At 36.4% G+C, this 21,722-nt stretch overlaps 1 protein-coding gene and 1 non-coding gene across 2 annotated transcripts in view; one reads left to right on the top strand and one right to left on the bottom strand.

Annotated features, from left to right (window-relative positions):
• The window catches only part of NLK (nemo like kinase), a 168,524-nt gene that overhangs the window by 64,258 nt on the left and 82,544 nt on the right, over positions 1 to 21,722 (bottom strand). The window contains exon 2 of the mRNA XM_045985973.1: positions 8,413 to 8,542. Coding sequence (XP_045841929.1) covers positions 8,413 to 8,542 — 130 coding nt within the window. The remainder of the gene's footprint in view (positions 1 to 8,412; positions 8,543 to 21,722) is intronic.
• LOC123930330 lies at positions 10,433 to 10,536 on the top strand. The gene has a single exon (XR_006816050.1). It is a non-coding gene; the product is annotated as a U6 spliceosomal RNA (small nuclear RNA).

The following is a 21,722-nucleotide window of genomic DNA, read 5'->3' as shown; positions in this document are numbered from 1 at the left end:
GCAGGGAGTCTCCTTCTTCCGCTGACCTCTCTCCTCTCATGTTCTCTGTCTCTCATTCTCTCTCTCTCTCTCAAATAAATAAATAAGTAAAATTAAAAAAAAAAAAGTTTCCCTGAAGTAACACTAAGAGTTGAAGGGTGAATAGGAGTTGGCCAGGCAATGAGTAGGTACTGTAAAGGCACTGAAGCAAGAAGGAACCAGGCAAATTCTAGAAACAAATGCCAGTGCTTATGGAACATAGAGGGTGGGAGGAAAACAGATTGGGATAAAACAGAAGAGGAAGGCAGGGGATATATCACATAAAAATCTCTTTAAGTTTTTGTTAAGCATTTTGGATTTTATTCCAAGTACCAAAAAAGAAGTCACCAGGGTGGAAAGACTTTAAGGCATCTGAAATTCAAGTCCTTTATAAAAGCAGCATACTAACAAAGTCAGTTCTGCCTTTGAAACATAACAAATAGGCCTACTTCCCCTACCAGCTGTCCAGCTATTCTGTTAGTTCCATCTATGATATCACACGTAAGAATCTGAACCTACCTAACTAATAAGAAACCTGAGGGTGAAAGAACATGGAAGAAATTTTTAACAGGAAATGAATTGTGGTACAAGTTCAAATTTTCTATCTTTAGCTAAGTTTTTTTTTTTAAGAAAAAACTTTTATTATGGAAAATTTCAAACATATAAAAGTAGATAGAACAGTATCAAGAATGCTCATGTAATCAATACCCAGTCTTAGTAATCTACATATGCAATTATTATTGCTTCTATACTCCCACTCTCCCTATATAATTCTGAAGCAAATAGCAAACTTATTTCAGCCATACATCAGTAAGCATCACTAAAAGACGAAAAGCTTTTTTTTTTTTTAAAGATTTTATTTATTTATTTGAGAGAGAGAATGGAGAGAGAGAATGAGCATGAGAAGTGGGAGGGGGTCAGAGGGAGAAGCAGACTCCCTGCCAAGCAGGGAGCCCGATATGGGACTCGATCCTGGGACTCCAGGATCATGATCTGAGCTGAAGGCAGTCGCTTAAACAACTGAGCCACCCAGGCGTCCCTATTATTGCTTCTATACCCCCACTCTCCCTATATAATTCTGAAGCAAATAGCAAACTTATTTTAGCCATACATCAGTAAGCATCACTAAAAGATGAAAAGCTTTTATTTTGTTTATTTATTTATTTTTAAATAATGTGGTGCCTGAACTCACATCCCTGAGTTCAAGAGTTGGACACTTAGCCTGCTGAGTCACCCAGGCACCCCAAAGAGAAAAACTTCTAAAAAATATAATTATCAAGTCTAAAAATTGTTTTTTAATACCATCAAATATCCAGTTCTGAAATTTCCAATTTTCTTTTCCTTTTTAAAGTGTTTTTGGTCTAAATTAGGACCTAAATAAGATTTATATATTATGGTTGATTTGTGTTTTAAGTTTTAACCTACAGATTTCTCCTCTTTTTCTTTTCCCCTTGCAATTTACATGTGGAAGAACCTTTGCTCATTTTTTTTCAGCCAAGCATTTGTCACTTTAAAATTCTAAATTAAACTAAAACCTCCTGTAATGAAAGTCTTTACTCACTTTAAAACCAGTTATACATGAAAGTTTGAAAATAGTTTAGATGCTTTATAAAGAATCTTGATCCTTCCTTTCTGAATTAAAATGTTTATACTTAGAATCTTGGTATAAATGAAAGATAACAGATTTTTTGGTTTCTTCAAAAATAATTTTTATCATATAAAAGATAAATTATTTCATTTCTATAAATTTAAAACCCTATAATTAGCTAGTGTCACAAATTCACACAAATTCATTTCTGATTATGCGATAGAACAATTTTTAACATGAATATTTGATGTTTGAGGAAGACAGAAATTAGTGTTTTACTTGACATCTTTCGGACTCTCCATTCTGTATCTGAACAACACACATCCTGTCTTGGGGGAAACCAGAATGCAATGAGTGACAGCGTCCATTAGACAAAGCTATTTTACACTTCAAATCTATCTGCTATAATTAGAGGTTATCTAGAGAAAGTGACAACCATACATTTTAAACCTTGATGGAGAAGAATGAGGCTTTCTTATTCCAGATTTGATGAGGCTTTTTGTAGAAAAGCCATATAAAACAGGGTCAGACATTTACACTAAAGCATTTAGCTGTGATTGTTAGCTTCAAAGGTACAATATTTTAAATTCTGCTTGGAATTTTTTAAATGCCTGTTGTTTTATATTACTGCTATTTTATCTCAAAATGTTTATCAGAGGATGGCATTCCACAGTGTTTCCACAGGTGCAAAACCAGTGCTTAGATCAATAGAAATGATCCAGGAATCTCAGAAATGATATAAATAAGTAAGAAGGAATAGTACCAGTTTCAAACTCCAGACTTCATGTATGACTCCCTATTTAAATAGCCCGAGTCCCTCTATAACCCCATTATTTGTGGGAATAGAGTGTGTGAGATTAGCCTTATGATGTAAATAGGAGGACTCTTATAAAGACTGACTTGTAAAGAGTCAAAGTATCCCCAAAATACCACCAACTCTTCAAAGGATCTTAAATACAAAAAAGGCAAGCAGACTGGTCTAATTAAAAAAATGGACTAAAATACCTCTGTCAATAATGGTCATTACCAAACAGTGTCTCAAATCTTTTTAAGAACTGGACAAAAGCCCATTATGGTGGCAGTTTTTTAGAATTTTAACCTCTGTGATGTTGAGATTCACTATAAATTGGTTATGCAATACAAAACTGGCTGCTTCTTCTTAGCCCTTTACCAACAAAACAACTGCTGTAAATAATCCTAATCCTAAATATAAAAACTAGAAATTTAACTATTCATAAAATACAATTAAATCTCATGTTTAGCAAAGGAGCTACCCCTTCCCCAATTTTACTCCCCAACAGATTTTAAGTTCTTTAAGGTGGAGACTATGTAATTACTACTATTTTTAATAAAGTTGTAAAATACAGCTGCCAAGTACGTAATTTGATTAATTTTTACACAAAGTATATAATGTGATGGATTTTTACTTCATGGTTAACATCTAGATCAAGAAGTTAAGCATTTCAACAACCAGAAGGTCCCCTTGTCCCTTTCTGGTCAAATCCCATCCCTGCTCAGAGGTATCCACTATTCTCATTTCCATCACCACAGATTCATTTTGCCTGTCCTTGAACCTTATATAAATTGAATCATAAAAAATGAAGCCTTTGTGTATGACTTTTTTCCTTTACTGTTATGCCTATGAGATTCACTCCTATTGATGTGCATATCAGTGATTCATCCTTTTTATTGGTGTGTACTATACCATCATGTGAATGGACTATAACACAATGTACTTATCCAGACAATCCAATTGTCTGCGGGCAGACATTTGGGTTATTTCCAATTTCTAGGTATTAAGAACAAAGCAGCCATGAACACTCCTGTACATGTCTTTTGGTGGATATATGATTTGTCTGGAGTATACCAAAGAATATAAATGCTGGATCACTGGGTAGGTGTGTATTTAGCTAAATTTAGTGGAAACTGCCAGTTTTCCTTTCCTAAGTGGTTATAGAAATTTACACTCACCAGCAATGTTAAGAACGTCAGTTGATTTGCATTCTTGTCAACAGTAGGTATTGTCAGTCTTTTTGATTTTAGCCACTCCGGTGGGTATATTATTATCTCGTGCTTTTAATTTACCTTTCTCTGATGACTAATGACTTTGAGCACTTTGTTACATGCCCATTAGCTATTTGGTTATCCTCTTTTGTCAAATTCTTAAGTCTTTTACTAATGGGCAAAAGTTCTTGATTTGTAGAAGCTCTTTATAAAATAAATGATGTTTAGATACAGAATTTACAGTTCAAAAAATGTCAAGTAAATAGTTACTTCTAATGGTCTTTCTCAAATGCCAAATATTTATAATTGTCTATCACACAGTTGTTTAAAATTGCCTAACACATAACACATTCTAGAAACAAGTTTTTTGTGGAATATATGTCTAAGGCCTGTCCTTTCATTCTCTTAACTTTTGATGAGCATTAATTCTTAAGGTTAATGCTGTCCATCTCTGCAAATTTTTTTTTTTTTTTTTAAATGGTTAAAAGCTTGGAGTGCCTGGGTGGCTAGCTCAGGTCAGTTAAACTTGATTTTGGCTTAGGTCATGGTCTCAGATGGTGAGATCAAGCCCCGTGTCAGTCTTCACGCTGAGTGTGGAGCCTGCTTAAGATGCCCCCTTCCTCTGCCTGTGCTCCCCTCTCAAAAAACAAATAAATAAAATGGTTAAGGCTTCACTTGTCTCTTAAGGAATCTTTGCTTATCTCAAAGTCATGAAGATATTTTCCTATGTTTATTACAGAAGCTTTATTATTTTACCTTTCACATTTAAGTTTATAATCTATTTTGAATTAATTTATATATCTGTTAAGAGATAGACTTTGTCCAGCTTCTTCAAGACTGTCTTGAGTATTTTAGGTCTTTTCAATCTCCACAAACTTTAGAATGTTTGTCAATTTCCTCACACACACACATATATAAAATCCTGCTGATTTTTGATTGGGTTATCATTGAATATAGAGCTCAACTTGGAGAGAACATGCATATTAACTAAATTGACTTTTTTGATTCATGAATACAAGAATGTATTATTTTGAATACATCAAGAATCTGCCCAGTACCACAAAATTTTAGGCACAGAGCAAATAAAACCAAATCCATGAAAAGTAAGCCAGTCTATAGCATCCTTTGCCTTTTTACTCTTCTCAGCAGCAGAAACATTAGCATTAATAATGTCTGCAGTTAAACAGCATGTCTGCATTCAGAGAAGTGTCCTGTTGGTCTCATATTGATATGATTCTTCATCCTATTTATGAATCCAAGGCTCTGATTTAGGTCAGATTATACAAAGAAAAATGAATCATTCTTCTTTGGCTCTACTATCTCCTCTTTGTCTTCTCTATCTCTCTGGAGTATTCCAGAATTAAAAGACTGGGAAAAAGTAACTCTGAGAGAGATCACTGAGGTTATCATGCCAGACTTGGGAGATTTCTTTTTTCTGTCACTTTCATTTACTTACTCATTCTTCAAATAGACTGACTGCCTACTGCATACTTAGTGCTATTGCCTAAGGACAAGAAAAGCCCCAGATTTGTATTGCAGGGGATATTTGCAGGAATCAATGGACCCTTAAGGGGGCTCTGAATGGGCTTTAGAGGACTAGCAAAAGCCTAACATGACATAAATATTATGTGTATGTGCACTCTTCTAAAAGAGGATTCATAGCTTTTATCAGATTCTCAAAGAAGCACAAAACTGAAAACAAAACAAAACACAAAACCCCTTCAATCATGCCTTCACCATGCTGATAATATGCAATTTTGTGTGTGCATAAACGCATGCACAAGTGCATAGGTGGGTAAAGTAGATAACATTTTTGCCTGGTTTTATAATAGCTCCAATTCTGGCTAGACTCTGGTGATAAGCCTAGCTAACAACAACCTTTAGAAAGTTAAACCCATTATTGTATCAAGGTGAATGTATCCTTAAGAAAAAAAAAAGTGTGTGTATATATCTCAGTCAGTCAGATCAGCTAAAACCAATGAATTTGATACAGTGACTTTTTAATTTTTTTTAAAGTAAGCTCTATGTCTAACGTGGGGCTTGAACTCATGACCCCCGACTGAGCAAGCCAGGTTCCCCTGATACAGTGACTTTGAAGGTTCTGTTCAAAAGAAAATCCAAAGAGCCTCCCAGGGCTCTGTAGCTATTCCTTGACACATTAGATGCCATCCAAATTAAAATCCAACCTCCCTACAGTGGCCAGGGTAATCTTTCTAAATGCCATTTTCATCATGACATTCTTCTCTTCTCCTTCTTTCAATCAAATCTTAATCTCAAAAGGCTCATTTTAAGGTTTATCTCCTCCATGTTTAAAGCATCTCAGAGCTTGTAAGTCTACAACAATTTCTCTTTTCCTTAGTATTATGGTACTTGTGTGGCAGCATTCGCCTGAGCTTTAAAAATTACAGATCCCTGGGCCTCAATCCCAGAGATTCCAATTTAGTGGGTCTGGGATGAGACCCATGAATTTGCCTTTTTTAAGAATCACCTTTGATGACTGTAATATACTTCTAGGTTTGGTTGCCCAGCTTTTTCCATGCATAAAACAGACTGTCTTGTCTTAATACTTAACTATGCAAGCAGTCCTCCCAGGGCACTGTAATCATAGTATTCATCACATTACTAAACTCCTTAAGGGTAGAAAGCCCTAGAAGCTAAATAGTTTAGGAATATAGGATGTACAGAATAAATGTTTTCTGAATTAATGAACATGGGCTCTGAAGCAAGACAGACTCCAATCTTGTGCCACCCTGACCTTGGGCAAGTTACTTAACTCTAAGCTTTGGTTTCTTCCTTTGCAAAGTAAGGATAACAAACCCCATCTGACAAGATGTTTAAGGATTATATGAATTAATGTATGGAAAGCCTCTAGCATACATCCTGACACACAGTAATAAGTGTTAAATACCTGATTCCTCAAAATAGGACATTTTAAACCTTTTTTTGTATCCTCCACATGACGTCTCACTGACTCTATACAGGACGTAATAGACCTTTTTTGCCTTAACCACATCAAATACCAGCTGCTTCTTGGACTGGCATTCCACATATACCAGGTATGTGGCACTGAGAAGCTTTTGGAGATCTCAGAGCACAGCATAAATTCATGATTTTATAAAACATTGGTGCCATACCATCCTCATCTCTAACCATCTGTCTCACTTTTGAATATTCACAGAAGTCACAAGCACTCACTTATGAGTGCTCAGGAGCTCCAATTGGTTACTATGTTTTCATAGGTATGATTTTCAAGAATTTCATTTATTTCTTTTCTTACACTACTCACTGACACCACCTTTGTAACTTAATTAGTTACTTACAGGAATGAGTTACAAGCAAAGATACCAGTATATATAGATAGCAGCCTATTACACCATCCCTCCTTTATAAAAGAAGCCACCATAGGTCTGAATATAATAAACCACTGAAATCCTTAGTAAGCAAATTACTACTCCGTCCTTAAAAAATTTCTTCACCATGGATACCTTTACTTGAGTCTCTAACAGTGTAAATAAGGTCTGGCCTCTTTGATGTTGGGATGGTACTCAAATTCAAGAAATAACTAAGCAAGCACTAGATATCTTTCTAAATCACTTACAAAATTTGAGGGATCAGTCATAAATTAGCAACTCGAGGGGTATTTTCAAAGTCACTGAAACCAATTTTTAGGCAGTTCCAATTGACTGAAAGACAGTAATAACTTTTTAAACAAAGTTTAAGGAAAATGGATGTCAAGAGGAGTAATCAATAAAATGAAATACGTCAAAGCAAGGAATTTCAAGTAAACCTATCTATTTGATATTCCTAGTCTTACCAAACACCTCAAACTTTTCCACATTTCTCTCTTAAAGTGAGACTTACAGTTTGGCCAAAGTTCTAAAGTTCCTGTGCAAGCAAGCAGTCAGACTCACAAGGAATTATTATATTTCTGATAAAGTTCTTATTTTGGCAATTAAAATAACATAGGTTGAAATGAAGGATGTGAGGCAGTTTTTCTTTTCACATGAAATCGAAAACTTGAGTCCAATGCTAACATAACATCCCCAGGTAAGTTTTAGATGTATCAAATGTTTACTTCAGGATTGAGGAGAAGCTGTCTCTCAAACCACAGTGATTCTACTCATCATGAGTGAGTACACCATGAGCGTCCTCTAACACAGCCATAAATAAGCTAACCTATGTTACTTTAACAGCTATACTGGTTTTTAAGAAAAGAAACTGTTTCCCTACATCTTTATATTAATCTGATTTAAAAATATTAAAAGTTAAGAATAAAGCATTTAAAATCAGGGAGTGGGATGCCTGGGTGGCTCAGTCGGTTAAGCAGCTGTCTTTGGCTCAGGTCACGATTCCAGCGTCCTGGGATCGAGTCCCACATCAGGCTCCTTGCTCCGAGGGGAGCCTGCTTCTCCCTCTGCCTCTGCCTGCTACTCTGCCTGCCTGTACTCTCTCTATCTCTCTGGCAAATAAATAAATAAAATCTTAAAAAAAAAAAATCAGGGACCAATTATTTCCACTTAAATAACTCATACTACATATTGCACTCTTTTTATGTTTAATATTAGGATCGGTCCTCAGCTAAATATTAACATTTGTTTTACATCAATTAATGTTTATCTGTTGACTGATACAGCTTAGAATTCACAAATTTGCTCATTGTTCACCAAAAATAGTCTAATTTGTCTCAGGTTCCTAAGCTTCTTAATAACTTGCACATTCCCTTTTTAACTCTCTTTTGCTTTCTACTAACACAATTAAGCATGCATAGGAAACAGTCTATCTCAAACACCAACTTCACTTACATTATCATGTTTAAAAAAACACAACATCTTCAATTCCCGGAAGACCCTTTTGCAAGAGACCAGATTCTGGAAGACGTTGGGCATCTTTTTGAGTGCTACTCTCTTTCCATCTCTTGGATCTGTTACTGACCTAAAGAAGCATTATTCGGGGGAGAAAGAAAAAAAAAAAAGAGAGAAATCAATTCCAAGCTTTGTTCTTCAATGTGTCAGAGCATGACAATCATCTTTATCTTAGACTACTCAATCCACTTAATGTTTAAAGGTATCAGTGAGAAAGAAGATTTAAAACAAGTACACACTTAAAATCAAAGAGAATGTTAATTGCCATGCTTTTTTTTTTTTTAATTCTTCTCTAAATTTTTATAAACACTTTTTTTGAGAGGTCACTTAACAATTTATCTCAGGTAAGAGGGTTTTAGTGGTAAAACCATTTTAAAAATGAGGGGTGAGTACAGATTAATACAACTTAACTCAAATTAGTGTTATGCTTCATTTTTGGAACCAAATTCAAGATGGAAGAGATGTTCATTCAGATGTCATTACATTTAGTTCAACATAGAGAACACAATTTAATTATTATGGCTCCTTTTTTTTTTTTTAAGATTTTATTTATTTGACAGAGAGAGATCACAAGTAAGCAAAGAGGCAGGGAGAGAGAGAGGGGGAAGCAGGCTCCCTGCCAAGCAGAGAGCCCGATGCAGGGCTCGATCCCAGGACCCTGGGATCATGACCTGAGCCGAAGGCAGAGGCTTTAACCCACTGAGCCACCTAGGCACCCCTGGTTTCCATTTTTCTCACTGGACCCAAGTGATACATATTAAATCAAATAGTGAAAGGAAAAAAGCAATAAATGTTAAATATGGCCAACTGACCATTTTATAAGTGATTTTCCATGAATTATCTTAGCTTTTTTTTTTCCCTTCCACCCAATATATACTACTGGTTGTCCTTGTAGAATTTATTTCTGTCAAATTTATTTTGCTGATTCCTGCTTGTTATTCTCAGCTACCATCATCTTTCAGTTCCAGTTTCAGTCACCCAATGCTTTGGCTATCCTTCCCAGATTTGTGTCATTTAAAAGTCTGTTCCGGGACGCCTGGGTGGTTCAGTCGGTTAAGCCTGTGCCTTCGGCTCAGGTCATGATTCCAGGGTCCTGGGATCGAGTCCCACATTGGGCTCCTTGCTCGGCAGGGAGCCTGCTTCTCTGTCCGCCTCTGCCTGCCTCTCGCCTACTTGTGTGCTTGTACGCGCATGCTCTCTCTCTCTCTCTCACAAATAAGTAAAATCTTTAAAAAAAAAAAAAAAGTCTGTTCCATTGGTTATCAATGACTTTACCCAAGTTATTAAAACTTAGAACAGGACAGAATAGATCTCTGCAACAGATACAACACTAGAGACCATCTATGAGCCTAACATGTAATTGTTATTGAATTACTTATTTAACTATAACAACCTAGTTTATTTCTTCATCTTGTCCACAAGAAATCACTTATCGAATTGCCTTCCTGAAAACGAAGCATTCCTGTTACCTACTAACCTGTCTAAAAACTATACCAAACTTCTTTACGAATATCATGACTTCTTTATAAATTCATCTTTGTGATCTTAGTGATCATTTACTTCTTAAGTGCACATGAAACTCTTAAATGGTGCTGCATTCTACTATGTAAACAGCATGAGGAGGGTGCCTGGGTGGCTCAGTTGTTAAGCATCTGTCTTTGGCTCAGTTCATGATCCCAGGGTCCTGGGATTGAACCCCGCATAGGGCTCCCTGTTTAGTGGGAAGCCTGCTTCTCCCTGTCCCACTCCCCCTGCTCAGGTGTTCCCTCTCTTGGTGTGTCTCTGTCAAATAAATAAATAAAATCTTAAAAAAAAAACCAGCATGAGAACTCTTCTTCCATTGACTGAAAATTTGATAAAACAATTAAGAATTATAATTTTATAGGTTTTCAATAGCTTGAACTGTAATTCAACTAAGAGACTTAACATTGGCGATTAATGCTTAAAAAACACCTACCCAGTGCTGGCTTCAGCAGCACATATACTAAAACTGGTACATAACAGAGATTAGCACAGCCCCTGTACAAGGATGACATGCAAATCTGTGAAGTGTCCCATATTAAAAACAAAAACAAAACAACAAAAAACAACCTAAACCCAAAACAGATCTACAACATTGACTAAAAATCCACATAAACATAAAATAAGAAGGAAACTGGATATAGTATTATATTCAGACTGTTAAAAATATTTTTTTCCTGTTCATTACACCACTTCTATAACTAGACTATAAGACAAAAATGTCAATGAAATAGGAAGGAAGGAAAATTTTGGACCACACATTGTTGCCAATGTCTCTTGAGATTTCCTTAATGTAGAATAGTTACTTAGCATTCCTTTGTCTTTGATGACACTGCCATTTTTGAAGAGTACAGGCCATTTCTTTGTAAACTGCTCCTCAATTTGGGTTTGTGTGGTGCTTTCTCATGATTAGATTCAGATTAGGCATTTTTAACAGGAATAACTCACAGAAGTGATATCTTCTCCGTGAACATATTAGGAGGCACATGATGTCAATTTACCCCATTTGTGGTGATTAACTCTGGTCACTTGGATGAGGTGTCTGTCAGGTTGCCACATTGCAAAATTACTCCTTTTTCCCTTGGTAATTGTGTAACAGTTCTATTCCTCATCAAACTTTGACCCACGACCTTTAGCATCCATTGATGATTTTAGCCTGAGTCAACTATTACTATGATGGTTGCCAAATGGTAGCTTAATAGTTTTAACGTCTCCACATAGCTAGTCCACACATAAATACTCGTTTTTAAAAGTGAGTAAAAAAAGCCCTTTCGGGGCGCCTGGGTGGCTCAGTGGATTACGCCGCTGCCTTCGGCTCAGGTCATGATCTCAGAGTCCTGGGATCGAGCCCCACATCGGGCTCTCTGCTCCGCAGGGAGCCTGCTTCCTCCTCTCTCTCTGTCTGCCTCTCTGCCTACTTGTAATCTCTCTCTCTGTCAAATAAATAAATAAAATCTTAAAAAAAAAAAAAAAAAAAAAAGCCCTTTCCCGGACCTCATATAGCATTACTTCTTCCCAACTTCTGACTTCTTATTGGTCTTGACTCTACTACTCCTGGCCCAAGATTAGTACTGCGCCTTGCAGTGTTTTAAGGTAAAATTCACAAAGTAGCATTTTATTTTATTATTCATGCAAAAGCCAGTCATGCCTGTGGCTGGTAACAATGTAACTCTAATGAATGTGAATGGCTGTGCAGTAATTTCACGCCATGTTGAGTTTGTTCTCTCTTAACTTGAGGTAGCAGATGCTTTAGTTCAGCTCAAACAGTACCACAGAACACAGATAAGTGTGGAAGCCTGTTACACAGAAATTCTTTTATTTTCTTTGTTACTGAAAGGCTTGCAGTGCTTAGTTCCTCTGTGGCTGCAACACCCTGGTTATTCCAACTGTACTTGTTAATGAAGCTCCAGTTGTAGAAATAATGAACAACATTTAGGGCAACTTGCCTCATTTCAGGAAAAAAAAGGAGCTGTCCCTTGATCTACAATTCACTTACTGGTCAGTTACTTTCTCTCACTGGAAGCCCTGCATAGAACAGTGCATCTGTCATTTCACCTCATTATCTTCATGGGCAATCAAGTTACGCTAAAACAGGTATTTACTTCTTAGGTTTTAAATCAATGTTTGATTCTGTAAACAGTATGTTAAAAATACAGTTTTAAGGTTTGTGAAAAAAGAATCCTTTCTTACATCTGCCCGGATGTAATCAATCCTTCTCTACATTGCAAATACCAGTTCAACTGTTTTTAAAACGGTCGGAAGAATCGACAAGCCATTCTTCAGAGAAATATAGTCAGCCAAGAGTAGAAAACCATAACTACTAAGCAAGAATTTCCAAGAAATTATATGCTCTACATTCATTTTATATGAAGAATCTTTTCCCCACATGGGTTAGCAGTTGTTTTTTTTTTAAAGATTTTATTTATTGTTTATTTGACAGACAGAGATCACAAGTAGGCAGAGCAGCAGGCAGAGAAAGAGGAAGGGAAGCAGGCTTCCTGCTAAGCAAAGAGCCTGATGTGGGGCTCGATCCCAGAACCCTGGGATCATGACCTGAGCTGAAGGCAGAGGCTTTAACCCAATGAGCCACCCAGGCGCCCCATGGGTTAGCAGTTTTAAAGTTCATGTTTCTGATACAGGTTTTTAACTATTCAAAGCAAATAAATAATTTATAATGAGAATGTTTCACTCAGATTGAGAAAATCAGGTTCTTCTAATTCTATTCACATAAACTTGTAATCAGCAATCTTCTATTTTTTGCTATGCACACTACAATTACTATGTCAACTGTACCAATACAGTATGTATCTCAGTAACAGAACCTCCTAACTAGACTAAATATTTAGATTATTGCCTTTGCATTCATTTTGAAATTCATTTCCTTAAAAGTTATCTTTACTTGTATTTAGATTAAGTCAGCTTCAGAAAATAATCACAAACTATGAGGTAAAATTTCTGACAACAAATAAATCTAAAAAAAAAATGTATCTTATCTGTAACTTAGTCCCTGTTATATGTTCAAGGACACTATAGGTTAAGGAATAAGGAATTTATTTTTACATCTCTTTGGTCTTTCTAACCAAAATTTTAACAGGCTATAGTTCGTGTACTTTGACATAATTTATAAAGTTGCACACTATTTGGAGGAATAAACTTTCTCTGCCTCCACCCAAAGATCCATGAAAAAAGATTCTCATGGTTAGGTAATTTGTTCCATCAGTGGGGGTTTTCTGATGTTTGGTTTCTCTTTTATGTTTATCCAAATTTGGTATTTGTTGAGTTAGTCCTACATATAAGAAAGGGTTCTTTTTTTTTTTGTTTCAAGATAATTCTACTAAACTGATCCTCAAATTTGTTAATCTGATATTACAAGGAAAAAAGATCTTATGTAACAGCTAAACTGAAGCAGTAAAATTGTTCATTTTTTTCCTTGTACCTTCACATTCCAATATTGATCAGAAGAAGCAAAACACCTACATTTACTTGAAAGAGTTAAATATGAACTTAAACATCCTCTAACTCTGTGTTTAAATAAGTATAAATAGCAGTGATCCCAGCAGGTGAGACATCCCTGGGCCATTCTGATCTGTAGGGAGATCCCCAGGGGTGCTGATAAAGGAGGAGAAATAAGACATAGGCAAATCATCCAATATCAGGCTGTCATATTTATTTTCAAATACTTGTTCTAATGAGTAAGATCTAACTTTTAAGACCCCAATCCCCCACCAATTTTTATTGGTTAAGTTAAAATATATATGCAAAATCCTCTTCTATTAATTATTGTTGGCCCGAAAGAATTTTTGTTCTTTAAACCATGAATTATAATTAGTTTCATCCTTGCTGCAGATGCTGGGAAAGACATAGAGACTCTTACTCCCTAGTCACTGTTAAATATCTTTGTGAGGAGTATGATTTGCCTGCAGGAAAGTTGCCACACTGTCTTTTCTTTTTTATATATATATTTTATTTATTTGACAGAGAGAAATCACAACTAGACAGAGAGGCAGGCAGAGAGAGAGGAGGAAGCAGGCTCCCTGCGGAGCAGAGAGCCCCCACGGGGCTCAATCCCAGGACCCTGAGATCATGACCTGAGCCGAAGGCAGAGGCTTTAACCCACTGAGCTACCCAGGCGCCCCCACACTGTCTTTTCAATAGGGATTTTCTCACATTGGTGGGTGAACATGACACAGCCTAGCATACCAACTCTAGGAAGTTTCCACGGCCCACTAGCCACAGTCCTCTCCTAGAAACACACCCATGAATATTGTATGGGAAGGAGAACCACCTGCAATGAAAGACAGGTTTCTGTACAAAGACAAAAGGAAAAAATTCACAGCCGCACCTTCTTCTTACATTTTTTTTTAAAGTTTTTTTTTTTTTTTAAATATTTTATTTGACAGAGAGAAATCACAACTAGGCAGAGAGGCAGGCAGAGAGAGAGGAGGAAGCAGGCTTCCTGCGGAGCAGAGAGCCCAATGAGGGGCTCGATCCCAGGACCCTGGGATCATGACCTGAGCCAAAGGCAGAGGCTTTAACCCACTGAGCCACCCAGGCACCCCTTCTTCTTACATTTTAACAATTTATGCCGAAAAGAGGTTATAAGGGATAACCAAAACAAAAACTATGTAACACAAAAATGTGCTTGCTTTTAATCCCACTGATGACTTCTTGAAAAATGTGTTCGGTAATAGGAATACTGAGAAATATAAAGATTTTTTTTAAAAATTAAAGAATGGCAATTTTTGTTGTACATTAGATTTAAAAATATAGAAGACACCAAATGAAAGAATGGTTTTCTTTACACAGGTTTATAGCAGCACAATTTTGATGATGCTGAAAAACTAATGAATTTAGAAATGCAAAGTTTCAGACCGGAACCCCTGGGGCTAGTAGTACATTGTATGTTAATAAAAAATTAAAAAAGAAATGCAAAGTTCACACGACTGGAAAAAATTTGTGTTTAATTGCTTATTATTTAATATTTTAGTGGCTAAGCTAATATTTTAATAATTACTTAACATAAAATTTAAGTCCTAGTATGCTGTTAGTTAAAAGCAAACTGAACATACCAACCAACACACAAGTAAAATGTAAATTTTGAAATAAAAAGGAAAATCTGAACATGGCTTGGAATTATGGTTATAAATCAAATGTCCATATGTTCTAGGAATATATACTTAAGTATATATAGGTGAAATGATAAGAGACTTAAGATTTCCCTTAAAATACTTCATCAAGAAGGACTGTTGAAACAAATGAAGAAAATGTTGATAATTACTGAATCTGGTGATCAGTATAATGAGGTCAAACTATTCAAAAATAAAGAAAATACATGTTTAAAATTTTTCAAAATAAAAACATTGAAGTGAAAAACATTAAAGATACTATTTATAATATAAAAATATCTGGTTTCTGGGATTAAAGCTAACAAAAGCTAAGTAAGCAACACCTATACATAAAGACTAAAAAACATTACAGTGGGTTAAGCCGCTGCCTTCGGCTCAGGTCATGATCCCAGGGTCCTGGGATCGAGCCCCACATCGGGCTCTCTGCTCAGCGGGAAGCCTGTTTCCTCCTCTCTCTCTCTCTGCCTGCTTGTGATCTCTATCTGTCAAATAAATAAATAAAATCTTTAAAAAAAAAAAAAAGACATAAATAAATGGAGAGACATACCATATTCATGGACTAGAGAACTCATATTATAAAAATTTCAATTCTCCCCAAACTGATTTATAGATTCAGTGAAATTCCAACCAAAACCCCACAAGGTTTTCTTTTCGTGGAACTACACAAATTAGATTTAAGTCTTTATGGAAATGCAAATATGCCATGGACTAAAACACTCTTGAAGAAGGTGGGCAAAATTGCTCTTCAACATATGAAAACTTAACATAAAGCCATAATAGTTTAGATAACATAACTCTGGAGCAAGACCAAAGAAATGGAAATATGACCCCAAAACACACTCTCACATATATAGAGCCACTTGGCTTGTCATAAAGATGTCTTTGTAGAAAGGAAGGCTGTGCCATAAGCTACTGTCTCTCAGGTTCAAACCCATCTGTTTAAACACAACTCTATAATCTTGCGGCTATAACTCCGCAAAGCATATTTTGGTTTTGCCAACTAGTTCCATGTTAGGCTCTCCCAATATGGGGCTTTAGAGTAGACTACAGAGTTATAGGAGTAAAAGGAGACTTGCCCCTTCCTGTGGGCTTCCTGCCTGTCTCTCTTGTTTCTGTGTCATCCTAGCAACACTTCTTCACTTCAGCAGTGGCAATGCCTTCCTATAACTGCAGCTGAGCCCAGTTTTTAGTCTTCCTGTTTGCAGAATAAGCCTCACTGCCTCCTCCACCCCAGAAACCAGCACTAGTGAGCTTGTATTCTCTCCTTAGATAACTGAATTACTGCTGCACAATGTTCTAAGTCTTAATAATTCCAACCTCTTCCATGGTATTTCTCTAGTGATAGCTAGAGGTAGCTGTTAGTGTTCTCTTCTTGGCTTTTTAATTACCTACAATTTTAAATTTTACAAACAACTTTACAGCTAATCAGCACCCCCCCCCCCCCACAACACATTAAAAACTCTGTTTAAATAACTGGTATGGTTTCTTTTTCCTCACTGGACCCTGACAGATACAACATTCTTTTCAATGCATGGTATAGAACAACTAGATATCCATATGGAAAAACAAAATGAATCTTTACTCCTACTTCATTCTGTACACAAACTCCAGGTAGACTGTAGATATTGAGAAGTAAAATCATACAGCTTTTAGAAGATAACATGTAGCAGAATATCTTTAAAACACTGGGGCAGGGAAAGAGTTCTTCAGTAGGACACAAAAAGCACAAATCAGGGGCGCCTGGGTGGCTCAGTGGGTTAAAGCCTCTGCCTTCGGCTCAGGTCGTGATCCCAGAGTCCTGGGATCAAGCCCCACATCAGGCTCTCTGCTCTGCAGGGAGCCTGCTTCCTCCCCTCTCTCTCCCTGCCTCTCTGCCTAGTTGTGATTTCTCTCTGTCAAATAAATAAAAAATATTAAAAAAAAAGCACAAATCATAATACAAAGAAAAATTCATATATTTGACTCCTTTAAAATCAAGAACTTCTTTTCATTGTATGTACACTGTTAAGAGTAAAATGCAAGTCATGCAGAAGACATCTGTATTACACATATAAGGAATAAAGTGCTTATCCAGAGACATGCAGAATTCACACATACCAATTTTTAAAAAGTGCTAAATAGGCATTTAACAAAAAAGGATAATCCAAACAGCTAATAAACATATGAAAAGGACCTTAACCTTATTAGTTATTTGGGAAATGAAAATTAAAACCGTAATGAGTGGACAACACCAAATTTTTAGTGACGATGTGGTACAACCGCAATTCTTCTAGACTGCTAGTAGGAATGTAAATTGATACAATCGCTACAGAAAAGATTGGTTTCATATACTAAAATGAAGATATGAATACAATGTGACCCAGCAACTTGACTTCAATGTATATACCTCAAAAGAATGTGCACACTTATCACTAAACATATGAGTGTGTTCACAGCAATATTTTTAGTACCCTTAAAACTGGAAACAATCCAAATATCCATGAACAGAAGAGATTAACAAATTGTTGTCTATTCATATAATGGAAAACTCTACATTGATTAAAATGAACTATTGCTATGTGCAACAACATAGATGAATCTCATACACCTGATTTTGAACAAAAGAAACCAGTCACAAATAATGTAAGATTTCATTTCCATAATATTAAAAATATAAGTAAAGTTGAACTCTAATGTTTAGGGGTATATACTTAGGAGACAGAAACTATTCAGAAAGGAAGTAGTTACCATAAAGTCAGGATAGTGGTTATCTTGGGGAGGCAATGATGACGGGGGAGACCAGAAGGGACTTCTGTGTGCTAGTGATGTCCTATTTTTTATATGAATGGTGGCAACAGAGGTGTATACAGAGCTCTATACAACAGAGCTGTATGTTTTCTGTACATTTCTATATTTCTATTATTATATAACTAAAAAGGTAAAGACAAATTTCTCAGTTAAAATTTTGAGCATCAAAAGGCACTTCAGGTTGAAGTCTGTATAGGTAATTTTTTAAAGAGGACAATTCTTTTTTTTTTTTTTTTGTAAAAATACAAAAAAATTTTTATTTTATTTTTATTTTTTTGGTAAAAATACACATCTATACCAGCCCAATGAAACTCTCATGTATTTCCTTGTGCCACTGATTTACTTTGTAGCAAGGAGTATACATACTATCTTTCTTATGTTTTGGTAGAATTCCAAAGGAATTTGCTTACTTAAAAAAATAAACATTTTCTTCATCATTACACAAGAATATGTTATTAAGAAACATTCCACAGGAGACTGCTGTCAGCAGAATTACAGCAGAACTACAGTCCCACCCCTAATCTAATCAAAATCTCCTAACTTCTTCCATTGTAAAGCAAACTGCTGAAGCAGCTACAATATATAGATGTGCTTCAGGTTTTTAATTAGCTAGTCTTTTAAAAATAACCAAAACCCCAAATGCTGCAAATACAAAGCAGGAGGCAGGACTTCCAGCTGTGGCAAACTGAAGAGGTCAGCAAATCCTTTCCCCTCAAAACAACTATAACACTAGACAAAAATGCCAAAAACAATCATTTCAGGACTCCAGAAAACAACCAAAGTCAAACAACAAATTCAAAAGTGTTTATTTATGAAAAATTATGGACCTGTGGGTAAGAACAATGAGAGTCAGTGGTGTTACTGCTTGGCTGCTCCTTACCCCCACCCAAGCAGAGTCCATGCAGTAGTTGGCCATAAGAACCAGCAACTTCACTGCCTGAGGTTGCTGATGTGATCTGAAGTGGAGGGATGAAAACCCCACACTCAGTAGCATTGACCATAAAAGCATTAAACTCAACTGGAGAAGAAAAAACTGCAAATCTGAGGTTGCTATTTCTGCTGGGACATTAAATCCTGAAATTTAACAAGGAGATTCTGGAAATGAGAGCCACAGTGGGCTAGGTAAACTATCTTCCTGGCTAATTGGAGGCTGCTCATATATTCAGAGCTGATCTGAGGGGACCTAAGCTCTGCACATACTCGTGGCTGACTGAGAGCCTTCCCACATGTGAAGGGAAGAACTCAGCGGCTTGGGAGAAAATAAAAGCTGGGGCATAGCTGAAAACTAGATGAGCTCCCTAACATAATCACAAAGGACAGAAGCCTTACTGGCTCAAGATATTTGAGCACAATCTTCAACCAATCACTAGCTGACACTAAGCTAGAGAGACACAAAGGGGCATCCCAAGAAGGCCAGCCTAAAAATTAAAATATAATTTTTAACAACCTGAGTGGCTGTATACCCCATGGGGGAGAAAGACTGTGCACATTAAATCCAGTCGAGTTACTGAAATATAAGCAAACATACACAATAACAGCAATATATCAATAAAGACAACCCTCAGATGGGAGGGAGGCTGGGGAGGAATCAGATCCAGAGTTGTTACAATAGATTATTAAATATGTCCAGTTTTTAACAAAAGAATTTTAAGACATGTAAATAAACAGTAAAATGTGACTCATACTCAGGGGAAGAAGCAGTCAATAGAAATAGTTTCTGAGTGAGCCCAGATGTTGTATTCAGTAACACTTCAAAAGCAACTATTATAAATATGTTCAAAGAATTAAAGGACATTGCCACTATAAACATTTGGGTGTACGTGCTCCTTCAGATCCCTACATTTGTATCTTTAGGGTAAATACCCAGTAGTGCGACTTCTGGGTCGTAGAGTAGCTCTATTTTCAACTATTTGAGGAACCTCCATGCTGTCTTCCAGAGTGGCTGCACCAGCTTGCATCCCCACCAACAGTGTAGGAGGGTTCCCCTTTCTCTGCATCCTTGCTAACATCTATTGTTTCCCGACTTGTTAATTTTAGCCAAACTATGGAAAGAACCTAGATGTCCATCAACAGATGAATGGATAAAGATGTGGGGTATACACACACACACACACACACACACACACACACACACAATGGAATACTATGTAGCCATCAAAAGAAATGAAATCTTGCCATTTGCAACGAGGTGGATGGAACTAGAGGGTATTATGCTGAGCGAAATAAGTCAATCAGAGAAAGACAATTATCATACATCTCTCTGATAATGAAGAATTTGAGAGGCAGGGTGGGGGTCTGGGGGGGTAGGGAAGGAAAAAATGAAACAAGATGGGATCATGAGGGAGACAAACCATAAGAAACTCTTAAAGTTCACAAAACAAACTGAGGGTTGCTAGGGGGTAGGGAGAGGGTGGTTGGGTTATGGACATTGGGGAGGGTATGTGCTATGGTGAGTGCTGTGAAATGTGTGAGCCTGATTATTCACAGACCTGTACACCTTGGGCAAATAATACATTGTATGTTAATAAAAATAATTTTAAAAAAGAATTGAAGGAAATCATGCTTAAAGAATTTTTAAAAATGGTGACCATGACAAGTAGGATATCACAATATAGAAACAAACTTAAAAAAAAAATCAAATTCTAGAGTTGAAAAGTACAGTATTAGAAATGAAAAATTCAGTAGATTGGCCCAATAGTGGATCTGAAATAGCATAAGAATCAGTTAACTTAAAAGATTGATCAACAGAAATTATACAATCTCAAGAACAGGAAAGTTTGAGGAAAAATGAACAGAGCCTCAGAAACCTATGCAATAACACTGAGTGTAGGAATATACATCTAATGGGAGTACCAAAAGAAAAGGTGAAAGAACAGGGCAGGAAAAAAATTTTTGAAGAAATAATGGTTTAAAGTTTCCCAAATCTGATGAAAATGTACAGATCCTGAAAGCTCAAAAATCTCATATAGGATATACACAAGAGTTCTGCATCTAGACATGTCAAGAGTCAGAGATCTATCAAGTCAAACAAACTCCTGAAAATAATGAGTAAAAACAATATAATGGTTGACTGACTTGCCATCAGATACAAAGGAGGTTAGAAGGCAGTGGAATGCCCTATGTGCAGTGGTGGTAGTGAGCAGGCAAAAATTCTATATCCAATAAAAAAGACCCTATCCAGGGCGCCCGGGTGGCTCAAAAGCCTCTGCCTTTGGCTCAGGTCATGCATGGTCTCAGGGTCCTGGGATCGAGCCCTGCATCGGGCTCTCTGCTCGGTGGGTAGCCTGCTTCCCCCTCTCTCTCTGCCTGCCTCTCTACCTACTTGTGATCTGTCAAATAAATAAAATCTTAAGAAAAAAAAAAAAAGACCCTATCTTTCAAAAATAAAAACATTCCAAAATAAGTAATGGTGGACAGAATTTGTTGTCAGCAGATTTGCCTTACAGGAAATAACCCCAGATGGTAATTCAAATCCACAAGAAGAAATCAAAAACTAGAAATGGCAAAATGTAGGTAAATAGAGGAATATATACGTTTATTTTATTTTTATTTTTTATTGCAGTATAGTTAACAACAGTGTTATATTAGTTCTGGGTATACAATACAGTGATTCAAAAATCCTATACATTACTCAGTGGTCAGTATAAGCGTATTCTTTAATCCCCATCACCTATTTCACCCACCTCCCCTCTGGTAACTATCAGTTTGTTCTCTATAGTTGAGTCTGTTCCTTGGTTTATTTCTCTTGCCTACCCCTTTTCCTTTGCTTATTTTGTCTCTTAAATTCCACATATAGTGAAATCATACAGTATTTGT

This window comes from Meles meles, chromosome 18 (genome assembly GCF_922984935.1).
Source record: "Meles meles chromosome 18, mMelMel3.1 paternal haplotype, whole genome shotgun sequence".
Lineage (NCBI taxonomy): Eukaryota > Metazoa > Chordata > Mammalia > Carnivora > Mustelidae > Meles > Meles meles.
This window is presented reverse-complemented; position numbering and strand designations above follow the sequence as displayed.